General features: G+C 49.1%; 1 protein-coding gene across 1 annotated transcript in view; it reads left to right on the top strand.

Annotated features, from left to right (window-relative positions):
- Nucleotides 1-1478: 1478 nt before the first annotated feature.
- Nucleotides 1479-12794, top strand: part of SMIM10L3 (small integral membrane protein 10 like 3) — a 38862-nt gene continuing 27546 nt past the window's right edge. The window contains exon 1 of the mRNA XM_063934467.1: nt 1479-1961. Within this exon, the coding sequence (XP_063790537.1) occupies nt 1779-1961 (183 nt within the window). The 5' untranslated portion in view covers nt 1479-1778. The remainder of the gene's footprint in view (nt 1962-12794) is intronic.

The raw sequence follows: 12794 nt of genomic DNA on the forward strand, positions 1-12794 counted from the left end.
GTCTTCCAGGAAGGGAGCCTACAATGGGTACAGAACCAGCAACCTGGCTTGAAGACTGAGGTCACGTGGTGGCAGCCGCAGCAGCCCACACTAGGCACAATTTAGCCATAAGGCGGGTGACCCTAACAGGACGGTGACTGATAGTGTGCTGGTTTCTGGTTGGGGTATAATGGTAATGGCAAATTATTTGCATTATTCTTGCTTTTTTTCTAATGAATACTTGTGACTGGAGAACACCAAAGCCATTGTAACAGTGATCACATTTAACGCACAAGTGTTATCATGATGCACGGTCTTGGTTTATGTAAAGATTCTGTATGTTCTGAGGCCAAAAAGTTACGGAGCATAGTAAGGGTTAATGCCAGAGATTTGGTACACTTGTAAGTCAGATAATTACCAGAGGTCAGGGGCTGGAGTTTAGTGGAAAGCAATGTCAGGGTAAAGATTGATGGTAGATATGTTTGCAGGGTAAATATAGTGGTTGAAGCGTGTAAGGCACCAGTGATGACATAATATGCAAGTCCATATAGTTTTCTCCATCAGATCACATGGACATGTGAGACACAGCAACAATCTAGTGTTCTTGGAACAGTCTTGCCAACCACTGGCACCAGAGACTCGTGTGTGCAACAGTCTCAACCAGGATGGCAATGACAAGAATGATTGTGGCAAGATGTCTTTATGAAGGCTGACTCTTACAGCATAAATGATCTAGTTATACATTATAGGACACAATGAATTGCTGTGATTCTGGATAAAGATATACTGATGTTAGGATTAATCAAAGGAATCCTTCAGTTAATAAATGTTTGTGAAACCCTAAAGAAAATGGAATCCCTAAAAGTAATAGAATAATGTGTCAATCCTCATAAAGGGGTCTAGTCATGTAGCAGTGAGAACTGTGGAGACGTGAGCCAGTGGAGAAGAACCAATCAGCATTAAGGTAACATTTATCATTTGCATACTATACAATTATACAGAGCAGCTGATTGGTTGCCATGGGCAACTTCTCCACAGGCTCACTTCTCCACTCTTTTCACTGCTTCATGAATAGACCCCCTGGTACCTACAACAATAATGTATCTCGGTAAGATATAACATTTCTGGTGTTTTTAGTTTTTAGTATGTTTTATACAGGACGGGTAGTTCTTATCATTAACCCTTTCACACACAGGGATCTATTCATGAAGCAGTGAAAACTGTGGAGAAGTGAGCCTGTGGAGAAGAACCAATCTGCACTGAAGTAACATTTATAATTTGCAGACTAGAAAATCATAGAGAGCAGCTGATTGGTTACCATGGGCTCACTTCTCCACACTTTTCACTGCTTCATGAATAGACACCTTAGTGAAAAGCCAGGTACAACTGGAGAAGGGGAAGCCACCTATAGATACATACATTCCCCCAGCCTCAGCCATCGTGCACTCTGTCAGTGTCCTCGCCTGTTACACTGTAGTAACATTATAGGACATTGGGATGTATAGTCCCATGACAGCTGGAGCCGGGCACAGGCTGCCCCTGCCTGTCAGCGCTTATCACCGACCCAGCAATACAGGACGTGGCAGACTATGTATGACGTCACGGGTATGATGTAGCCGGGTGCTGGCACGGGCTGTAATGTGCCCGGCAGGAGGCGGCGCCGGGTGAGCGCTTCCGGGTTAGCGGGTTACTGTTGTTATTATTATTATACGGTGAATGGGAACCCGAGCACCCGGCGCTGACATGTTTACCCCCCAGTACGGCGGCTGTGCCTCCGAGTGACCGGTCTGGCGGAGTGTATGGCGTCCATGTCCCACCTGGCAGCCTGGCTCTCCCACTCCGCCGCCGCCCGCTCATACGGGGTTTTCTCCAAAGGCCTGAGCCGCACTCTGCTGATATTCTTCAACCTGGCCTGGAGGCTGAGGATCAAGTTCCCCTACCTGTATGTCATCGCCTCTATGATGCTGAACGTTAGGCTGCAGGTGAGCGGACCTGGTGACCCGAACAGCTTCGCTCCCCACCCCACCGGGCCATATTCATGGCCCTAACTGTGCTTCCCCTCTGTATACTGACCAGCCTATGGCCCCAACACCTCTCTATACTGTTACAGCCCCTGGCTCAACCCCTCTATATACTGTCCATTATATGGCCTCCAATCCCTCTTGTATACTGTCCATCCTTTGGCCCCTACCCCTCTGCCCTTTGTATACTGGCCAGCCTATGGCGGCAACACCTCTGCCCCCCTTGAATAGCAGCCAGCCCCTCTGCCCCATGTATGCATTCAGCCCTTTGCCCTTCATATATACTGTCCATACTATGGTGGTAGAGACTAGATCCCCCTCTGTTTCGGTAACTGAAGAGGAACTAGACTATTTAGTATGAGCCTTCTATTTCCTCTTCTGTTTATGTACGTTTTTATGGAAGGGGAACTAGACACTATCAAAGTGTAGACTAGATCCCCCTCTGTTTCAGTAACTGAAGAGGAACTAGATTATTTATTATAAACCCTCTATTTCCCCTTCTGTTTATGTAAATTTTTGTCCCCGCTGTTCAGATAGGTTATTTGTTTTTGTCTATGCACCAATGGACGCTCGCCACGCTTCGGGCTCGGTGTCTCGCTTCGCTCGCCACAGGTTACTATTCCAAATAGTTTGTGACATGTCTTATGGGAAAGGTCCTCTCCACGAAGGGAAACTAGATGCTACCCTGTTGAAAAACGGACCGTCACATGGTCTGGTCACATGGCCTGTGATGTCACCGGCTAACATTTACGGAAGGGGAACTAGACCCTTCCATCCTATAGTACCAACCTTTGTCATTCTTATGTAACGTACTGTACATCATATGGATCCAACCTTTCTGCCTTTCGTATATATAATGTCTATCCTCATGGCTCCAACTCCTCTGCCCCTTTGTATACTGTCCAGCCCATGGCCCCAACCCCTCTGCCGCTCTGTATACTCACCAGCCTGTGGCCCCAGGCCCTCTGTATACTGTCACGGCCCCAGGCCCTCTGTATACTGTCACGGCCTCAGGCCCTCTGTATACTGTCACGGCCTCAGGCCCTCTGTATACTGTCACGGCCTCAGGCCCTCTGTATACTGTCACGGCCCCAGGCCCTCTGTATACTGTCACAGCCACTGGCCCCAAGCCCTCTGTATACTGTCACAGCCCATGGCTCCAGGCCCTCTGCATACTGTCACATCCCATGGCCCCAAGCCCTCTGCATATTGTCACAGCCCATGGCCCCAAGCCCTCTGCATACTGTCACAGCCCATGGCCCCAAGCCCTCTGCATACTGTCACAGCCCATGGCCCCAGGCCCTCTGCATACTGTCCCAGCTCCTGGCCCCAGGCCCTCTGCATGCTGTCCCAGCTCCTGGCCCCAGGCCCTCTGCATGCTGTCCCAGCCCATGGCCCCAGGCCCTCTGTATGCTGTCCTGGCCCCAGGCCCTCTGTATGCTGTCCCGGCCCCAGGCCCTCTGTATGCTGTCCCGGCCCCAGGCCCTCTGTATGCTGTCCCGGCCCCAGGCCCTCTGTATGCTGTCCCGGCCCCAGGCCCTCTGTATGCTGTCCCGGCCCCAGGCCCTCTGTATGCTGTCCCGGCCCCAGGCCCTCTGTATGCTGTCCCGGCCCCAGACCCTCTGTATGCTGTCCCGGCCCCAGGCCCTCTGTATGCTGTCCCGGCCCCTGGCCCTCTGTATGCTGTCCTGGCCCTCTGTATGCTGTCCCGGCCCCTGGCCCTCTGTATGCTGTCCCGGCCCCTGGCCCTCTGTATGCTGTCCCGGCCCCTGGCCCTCTGTATGCTGTCCCGGCCCCTGGCCCTCTGTATGCTGTCCCGGCCCCTGGCCCCAGGCCCTCTGTATGCTGTCCCGGCCCCTGGCCCCAGGCTCTCTGTATACTGTCCCAGCCCCTGGCCCCAGGCTCTCTGTATGCTGTCCCAGCCCCTGGCTCTCTGTATACTGTCCCAGCCCATGGCCCCAAGCCCTCTGTATACTGTCACAGCCCATGGCCCCAAGCCCTCTGTATACTGTCACAGCCCATGGCCCCAAGCCCTCTGTATACTGTCACAGCCCATGGCCCCAGGCCCTCTGTATACTGTCACAGCCCATGGCCCCAAGCCCTCTGTATACTGTCCCAGCCCATGGCCCCAAACCCTCTGTATACTGTCACAGCCCATGGCCCCAAGCCCTCTGTATACTGTCACAGCCCATGGCCCCAACCTCTCTGCTCTTCTTATATACTGTACTTAATATGGCCCCAACTCCTTTGCACTTATATAATTAATGTACATCCTATGGTCCCAGTCTGCTGCCATTCTTATATAATGTACATCCTATGGTCCCAGCCTGCTGCCCTTCTTATATAATGTTTATCCTCATGGCTTCAACCCCTCTACCCATCTTGTATAATGTCCATCTTATGGCAAAAACGCCTATGCCCCTCTTGTATACTGTCCATCCTTTGACCCTAACCCCTCTGCACCTCTTGTATACTGTCCATCCTGTGGCTCCAACTCCTCTGCCCCTCTTGTATACTGTCCATCCTGTGGCTCCAACTCCTCTGCCCCTCTTGTATACTGTCTATCCTGTGGCCCCAACTCCTCTGCCCTCTTGTATACTGTCCATCTTGTGGCTCCAACTCCTCTGCCCCTCTTGTATACTGTCCATCCTGTGGCTCCAACTCCTCTGCCCCTCTTGTACACGGTCTATCCTGTGGCTCCAACTCCTCTGCCCCTCTTGTATACTGTCCATCTTGTGGCTGCAACTCCTGTGCCCCTCTTGTATACTGTCTATCCTGTGGCTCCAACTCCTCTGCCCATCTTGTATACTGTCCATCCTGTGGCTCCAACTCCTCTGCCCCTCTTGTATACTGTCTATCCTGTGGCCCCATCCGCTCTTCCCTTCTAGTAGACCGTTCATGCTTTGTAGATGTATATGACTGCTTGAAGCACTGTGTTTGGTGCAGAAATACTGTTTAGTTATTAATTAACCAACTAGTAAATTAGTGTTGATTTTAATTTATTTTATTGACTTATTTATTTTCGGGGGGGGGGGGCGCTTTTAATGCTTATTCGTATCCAACAAAATAACACCTTTTGTATGCAAACATTAGGCATTAGTCATTGGAAAGTTGGAAATAATTCTCCAGCACTGGTTACCTGCCCTGCCCGTAGTATGTGATAATAGGACAGCCATCTTCCTTTAGTAAAATCAAATCCTATAATTCCTGTATTGTAGTTGTAAAATCTCCTGATGGCAATTTTTACTAGAAACCCTTGATATGTACTGCTTGGCAAAGCTGCATCTCAAACAAAAGCAGACAGTAGTTTCTATGCATGCCCCCCAAAAAATGCATTGTCACCCCTTTACCCCTTCCATTGTAATCTCAACAGCAAAGATGACTAAAGGTGCATACACACGGTGAGATTCGGGCTAACTCTGGTTCTCATTCTGGGATAGGAACTAGGTCGGTATTGCAAGCAAATAATGACTGTGCTTGCGATACTGGCTTTGTCTGATTTTGGCTAAGTGTCAATTTTGACTATCTTTTCTACAAGATAGTCAAAATTGACTTGTCTGCACAGTCTATCTAGGCTTGCGATGCCAACCGTGCGCGACCGCGCATCGGTATCACATCGGGATTGCAAGTTGACTTTCACCTTGCGATATGCACTAACTTTCCTTACTTTATAGTCAAAATCGTAAGAAAAAATCTCACCGTGTGTACACACCATTAGTGCTTAGCATTACTAACTTACAGCAATGAGGTCATGAGTTCATGGAACATCTGTACGGGGTTTGTATGTTATCCGTGGGTTTGCGTGGGTTTGCTCCCACATTACAAAAATATACTGGTAGGTTAATTGGCTTCTGACAAAAAAAAAAAAAAAAAAAAGTAACCCTAGTTTGAGTGTCTGTGTGATAGGGAATGTAGATTGTAAACTCAACTGGGGCAGGGACTACTGTATGTGAATGACTGACATATTCTCTATACTGCGCTGCAGAATATATGTGCACTGTTAGTAAATAACTAACTTTTTGCTCTCTGTGGCGGGTATCCAATTAGCCCTGATGCTGTTTCGGCCGATCAAAACGGCTGGATATCACGATTAATGACTGATGGTCATTATTGTGGTATCCAATTAGAGGACGTTTTGATCGGCAGAAATTGGACTCGCGATCTGGCAAGAACACATGGTATCGGGGATAAGTCCCTGATCCCACGTGTTATTGCGGCTCCAGTGGCCTGCTTATCATGAATTATGCTTCAGGTGCCTGAGGCACCCGAAGCATAATCCCCAGTAAGTGCCGGTATGTGGAGGAGAAGTCCGCCGCTTCAGGGCTAATAGGATATCCCCTGGTGATACTATTACCCGCGGTAATTAGCTACCCCCTATGTTTATTTGTTCATAATTCTAACTCCAGGTCAAAGAGGGAACAGAAACATAATGCGAGGCTACGTGCAATGACCGTGACACTGCACAGCATAACTATTGACACACCTTGTGTCTGATGCGGTTTCCAGCTGCCAATCACAAGCACAGTCTAATATGAGAGGGTTCTGCATGTATCCTTATCACCAAAATGATAATTTCTCTGACGTCCTAGTGGATGCTGGGAACTCCGTAAGGACCATGGGGAATAGCGGGCTCCGAAGGAGGCTGGGCACTCTAGAAAGATTTATGACTACCTGGTGTACACTGGCTCCTCCCACTATGACCCTCCTCCAAGCCTCAGTTAGATTTTGTGCCCGGCCGAGGTTGGATGCACACTAGGGGCTCTCCTGAGCCTTTAGAAAGAAAGATAGAAATTAGGTTTTTTATTTTCAGTGAGACCTGCTGGCAACAGGCTCACTGCAGCGAGGGACTAAGGGGAGAAGAAGCGAACCTGCCTGCTTGCAGCCAGCTTGGGCTTCTTAGGCTACTGGACACCATTAGCTCCAGAGGGATCGACCGCAGGCCCAGCCTTGGTGTTCGGTCCCGGAGCCGCGCCGCCGTCCCCCTTACAGAGCCAGAAGCAAGAAGAGGTCCGGAAAATCGGCGGCAGAAGACATCAGTCTTCACCAAGGTAGCGCACAGCACTGCAGCTGTGCGCCATTGCTCCTCACACACACTTCACACTCCGGTCACTGAGGGTGCAGGGCGCTGGGGGGGGGGCGCCCTGAGAAGCAATAATAACACCTTGGCTGGCAAAAATACCACAATATATAGCCCCAGAGGCTATATATGTGGAAAATACCCCTGCCAGAATATAGGAAAAAGCGAGAGAATAGTCCGCGGAAAAGGGGCGGAGCTATCTCCCTCAGCACACTGGCGCCATTTCTCCTTCACAGATCCGCTGGAAGGAAGCTCCCTGGCTCTCCCCTGCAGTCTACACTACAGAAAAGGGTAAAAAAGAGAGGGGGGGCACTAAATTTAGGCGCAGTATACAATTATATAGAAAAAGCAGCTATAGGGGACATAACTCAGTTAGTCCCTGCATTATATAGCGCTCTGGTGTGTGCTGGCATACTCTCACTCTGTCCCCCCAAAGGGCTTTTGTGGGTCCTGTCCTCTGTTGGAGCATTACCTGTGTGTGTGCGGTGTGTCGGTACGGCTGTGTCGACATGTTTGATGAGGATAATGATGTGGAGACGGAGCAGATGCCTTTAGAAGGGATGTCACCCCCTGCGGGGCAGACACCTGAGTGGTTGAGTTTATGGAAAGAAATGAGTGCACGTATAGACTCCTTACATAAGAAATTTGACGACATGCCAAATGTGGGACAGTCGGCTTCTCAGCTCGTGCCTGTCCAGGCGTCTCACAGGTCATCAGGGGCTTTAAAACGCCCGCTACCTCAGACCGCAGACCCAGATGTCGACACTGACGATGAGTCTAACCTGATGCCCACTAAGGCCATTCACTGCATGATTGAGGCAATGAAAGAGGTGTTACACATTTCTGATATAAATACAGGTACCACTAAAAAGGGTATTATGTTTGGGGAGAAAAAACTACCCGTAGTTTTTCCCCCATCAGATGAATTAAATGAAGTGTGTGAAGAAGCGTGGGCTTTCCCTGATAAAAAATTGGTAATTCCTAAGAAGGTACTAATGGCGTTCCCTTTCCCGCCAGAGGATAGGTCACGTTGGGAAACACCTCCTAGGGTGGATAAAGCGCTCACACATTTGTCTAAAAAGGTGGCACTACTGTCTCCGGATACGGCCGCCCTCAAGGAACCTGCTGATAGAAAGCAGGAGGCGATCCTGAAGTCTGTATACACACACTCAGGCATTATACTTAGGCCAGCTATTGCGTCAGCATGGATGTGCAGTGCTGCCGCTGCGTGGTCAGATAAATTGTCAGAAAATATTGACACATTAGACAGAGACACGATCCTGCTAACCATAGACCATATCAAAGACTCAGTCCTATATATGAGAGATGCACAGAGGGAAATCTGCCGACTGGCATCTAAAGTAAGTGCATTGTCCATTTCTGCTAGGAGAGGCTTATGGACTCGCCAGTGGACAGGAGATGCAGATTCTAAAAGGCACATGGAAGTTTTGCCATATAAGGGTGAGGAATTATTTGGGGATGGTCTCTCGGACCTAGTTTCCACAGCAACGTCTGGGAAGTCAGCATTTTTACCCCATGTCCCCTCACAGCCTAAGAAGGCGCCGTTTTATCAGGTTCAGTCCTTTCGGACCCAGAAAAACAGGCGGGTCTTTTCTGTCCAGAGGCAGAGGTAGGGGAAAAAGGCTGCAACAAACAGCAGGTTCCCAGGAGCAAAAGTCCTCCCCCGCTTCTTCTTCCAAGTCCGCCGCATGACGGTGGGGCTCCACAGGCGGAGCCAGGTACGGTGGGGGGCCGCCTCAAGAATTTCAGCGATCAGTGGGCTCGCTCACAGGTGGATCCCTGGATCCTTCAAATAGTATCTCAGGGGTACAAACTGGAATTCGAGGCGTCTCCACCCCACCGGTTCCTAAAATCTGCCTTGCCGATTGCTCCCTCAGACAGGGAGGCGGTGCTAGCGGCAATTCACAAGCTGTATTCCCAGCAGGTGATAATCAAGGTACCCCTACTTCAACAAGGCCGGGGTTACTATTCCACACTATTTGTGGTACCGAAACCGGACGGTTCGGTGAGACCCATTTTAAATTTGAAATCCTTGAACACATACATAAAAAAATTCAAGTTCAAGATGGAATCGCTCAGGGCGGTTATTGCAAGCCTGGACGAGGGGGATTACATGGTATCCCTGGACATCAAGGATGCTTACTTGCATGTCCCCATTTACCATCCTCACCAGGAGTACCTCAGATTTGTGGTACAGGATTGCCATTACCAATTCCAGACGCTGCCGTTTGGACTGTCCACGGCACCGAGGGTATTTACCAAGGTTATGGCGGAAATGATGATACTCCTTCGAAAAAAGGGAGTTTTAATTATCCCGTACTTGGACGATCTCCTAATAAAGGCGAGGTCCAAGGAACAGTTGTTGGTGGGAGTAGCACTATCTCAGGAAGTGCTGCACCAGCACGGCTGGATTCTGAATATCCCAAAGTCACAGCTGGTTCCGACGACACGGCTACTGTTCCTGGGTATGATTCTGGATACAGTCCAGAAGAAAGTGTTTCTCCCGGAGGAGAAAGCCAGGGAGTTGTCATCTCTAGTCAGAGACCTCCTGAAACCAAAACAGGTATTAGTGCATCGCTGCACGCGGGTCCTGGGAAAGATGGTAGCTTCTTACGAAGCAATTCCCTTCGGCAGGTTCCATGCCAGAATCTTTCAGTGGGACCTGTTGGACCAATGGTCCGGATCGCATCTTCAGATGCATCGCTTAATAACCCTGTCTCCAAGAACCAGGGTGTCTCTACTGTGGTGGCTGCAGAGTGCCCATCTTCTAGAGGGCCGCAGGTTCGGCATACAAGACTGGGTCCTGGTGACCACGGATGCCAGCCTTCGAGGCTGGGGGGCAGTCACACAGGGAAGAAACTTCCAAGGACTATGGTCGAGTCAGGAGACTTCCCTTCACATAAATATTCTGGAACTAAGGGCCATTTACAATGCCCTAAGTCAAGCAAAATCCCTGCTCCTACACCAGCCGGTGCTGATCCAGTCAGACAACATCACGGCAGTCGCCCATGTAAATCGACAGGGAGGCACAAGAAGCAGGATGGCGATGGCAGAAGCCACAAGAATTCTCCGATGGGCGGAGAATCATGTTCTAGCACTGTCAGCAGTGTTCATTCCGGGAGTGGACAACTGGGAAGCAGACTTCCTCAGCAGACACGACCTCCACCCGGGAGAGTGGGGACTTCATCCAGAAGTTTTCCAGATGCTGGTAAACCGTTGGGAAAAACCACAGGTGGACATGATGGCCTCCCGCCTCAACAAAAAGTTAAAAAGATATTGCGCCAGGTCAAGGGACCCTCAGGCGATAGCTGTGGACGCTCTAGTGACACCGTGGGTGTACCAGTCGGTTTATGTGTTCCCTCCTCTGCCTCTCATACCAAAGGTATTGAGAATAATAAGAAAGCGAGGAGTAAACACAATTCTCGTGGTTCCGGATTGGCCAAGACGAGCGTGGTACCCGGAACTTCAAGAGATGCTCTCAGAGGACCCGTGGCCTCTACCGCTCAGACAGGACCTGATACAGCAGGGGCCCTGTCTGTTCCAAGACTTACCGCGGCTGCGTTTGACGGCATGGTGGTTGAACGCCGGATCCTGAAGGAAAAGGGTATTCCGGAAGAAGTCATTCCTACGCTTATTAAAGCCAGGAAAGATGTTACGGCAAAGCATTATCACCGCATATGGCGGAAATATGTTGCATGGTGCGAGGCAAAAAAGGCCCCAACAGAGGAATTTCAGCTGGGTCGATTTCTGCATTTCCTGCAAGCAGGAGTGAATATGGGCCTAAAACTAGGCTCCATTAAAGTACAGATCTCGGCTCTGTCGATTTTCTTTCAAAAAGAACTAGCTTCAGTACCTGAAGTTCAGACATTTGTGAAAGGAGTGCTGCATATTCAGCCCCCGTTTGTGCCTCCTGTGGCACCTTGGGATCTCAACGTGGTGTTGAGTTTCTTAAAATCACATTGGTTTGAGCCACTAAAAACCGTGGATCTAAAATATCTCACGTGGAAAGTGGTCATGTTATTGGCCTTGGCTTCAGCCAGGCGAGTGTCAGAATTGGCGGCTTTATCATGTAAAAGCCCTTATCTGATTTTCCATATGGATAGGACAGAATTGAGGACTCGTCCCCAGTTTCTCCCTAAGGTGGTGTCAGCGTTTCACCTGAACCAGCCTATTGTGGTGCCTGCGGCTACTAAGGATTTGGAGGACTCCAAGTTGCTAGACGTTGTCAGGGCCCTGAAAATATGTTTCCAGGACGGCTGGAGTCAGAAAATCTGACTCTCTGTTTATCCTGTATGCACCCAACAAGCTGGGTGCTCCTGCTTCTAAGCAGACTATTGCTCGCTGGATTTGTAGTACAATTCAGCTTGCACATTCTGTGGCAGGCCTGCCACAGCCAAAATCTGTAAATGCCCATTCCACAAGGAAAGTGGGCTCATCTTGGGCGGCTGCCCGAGGGGTCTCGGCTTTACAACTTTGCCAAGCAGCTACTTGGTCAGGGGCAAACACGTTTGCAAAATTCTACAAATTTGATACCCTGGCTGAGGAGGACCTAGAGTTCTCTCATTCGGTGCTGCAGAGTCATCCGCACTCTCCCGCCCGTTTGGGAGCTTTGGTATAATCCCCATGGTCCTTACGGAGTTCCCAGCATCCACTAGGACGTCAGAGAAAATAAGAATTTACTCACCGGTAATTCTATTTCTCGTAGTCCGTAGTGGATGCTGGGCGCCCATCCCAAGTGCGGATTGTCTGCAATACTTGTAAATAGTTATTGTTAACTAAAGGGTTATTGTTGAGCCATCTGTTGAGAGGCTCAGTTGTTTTCATACTGTCAAACTGGATATAGTATCACAAGTTGTACGGTGTGATTGGTGTGGCTGGTATGAGTCTTACCCGGGATTCAAAATCCTTCCTTATTAGTCCGGGCACAGTGTCCTAACTGAGGCTTGGAGGAGGGTCATAGTGGGAGGAGCCAGTGTACACCAGGTAGTCATAAATCTTTCTAGAGTGCCCAGCCTCCTTCGGAGCCCGCTATTCCCCATGGTCCTTACGGAGTTCCCAGCATCCACTACGGACTACGAGAAATAGAATTACCGGTGAGTAAATTCTTATTTTTTAAATATATTTTATATATAATGGGACGCAGCTTTGTGTTATATCCAGCAGACTGGGGCTTTGCACTGTGAGCATGTTCCATAAAATAGCATTTAGTAAATTTGACTGCAAAAAAGCCATGGCTATCAGATAATCCATGTGTTAGGGAATCTGGTACAGTTCAGGAGGCAAACATAATTTTCAGGTCCTTAACTGCTTTACATTTTAACCACTTAACTGACGATTTTTCCCTTCAAAAGCATTAACAACATTGTTTTTTAAAATTTATTTCATTTAATAAAGTTGAAAAAGTATTTTTTTAAATATTTTAACATTATATTATGCACATCTGCAGAACGGATCTCCTCGTCAAAAACGGGGGGGGGGGACAGGGGGGGACGGTGCAGTTGCATGAAATCTGACCATGCCAGTTAAGTGGGGAGCATTGTGAAAACAACATTTTTGCCTGTGATCATTATATAGTTATAAAACTGAGCCATATCTTATTTGCAGTATACAATCTCTAATTGATGGCCTATAGTACATACATCTCCAGCAGCTCCTTTAATCATCAACAGGCCAGCTGTACAGAGATTCCTTTGTTT

Source organism: Pseudophryne corroboree, chromosome 7 (genome assembly GCF_028390025.1).
Source record: "Pseudophryne corroboree isolate aPseCor3 chromosome 7, aPseCor3.hap2, whole genome shotgun sequence".
Taxonomy (NCBI): domain Eukaryota; kingdom Metazoa; phylum Chordata; class Amphibia; order Anura; family Myobatrachidae; genus Pseudophryne; species Pseudophryne corroboree.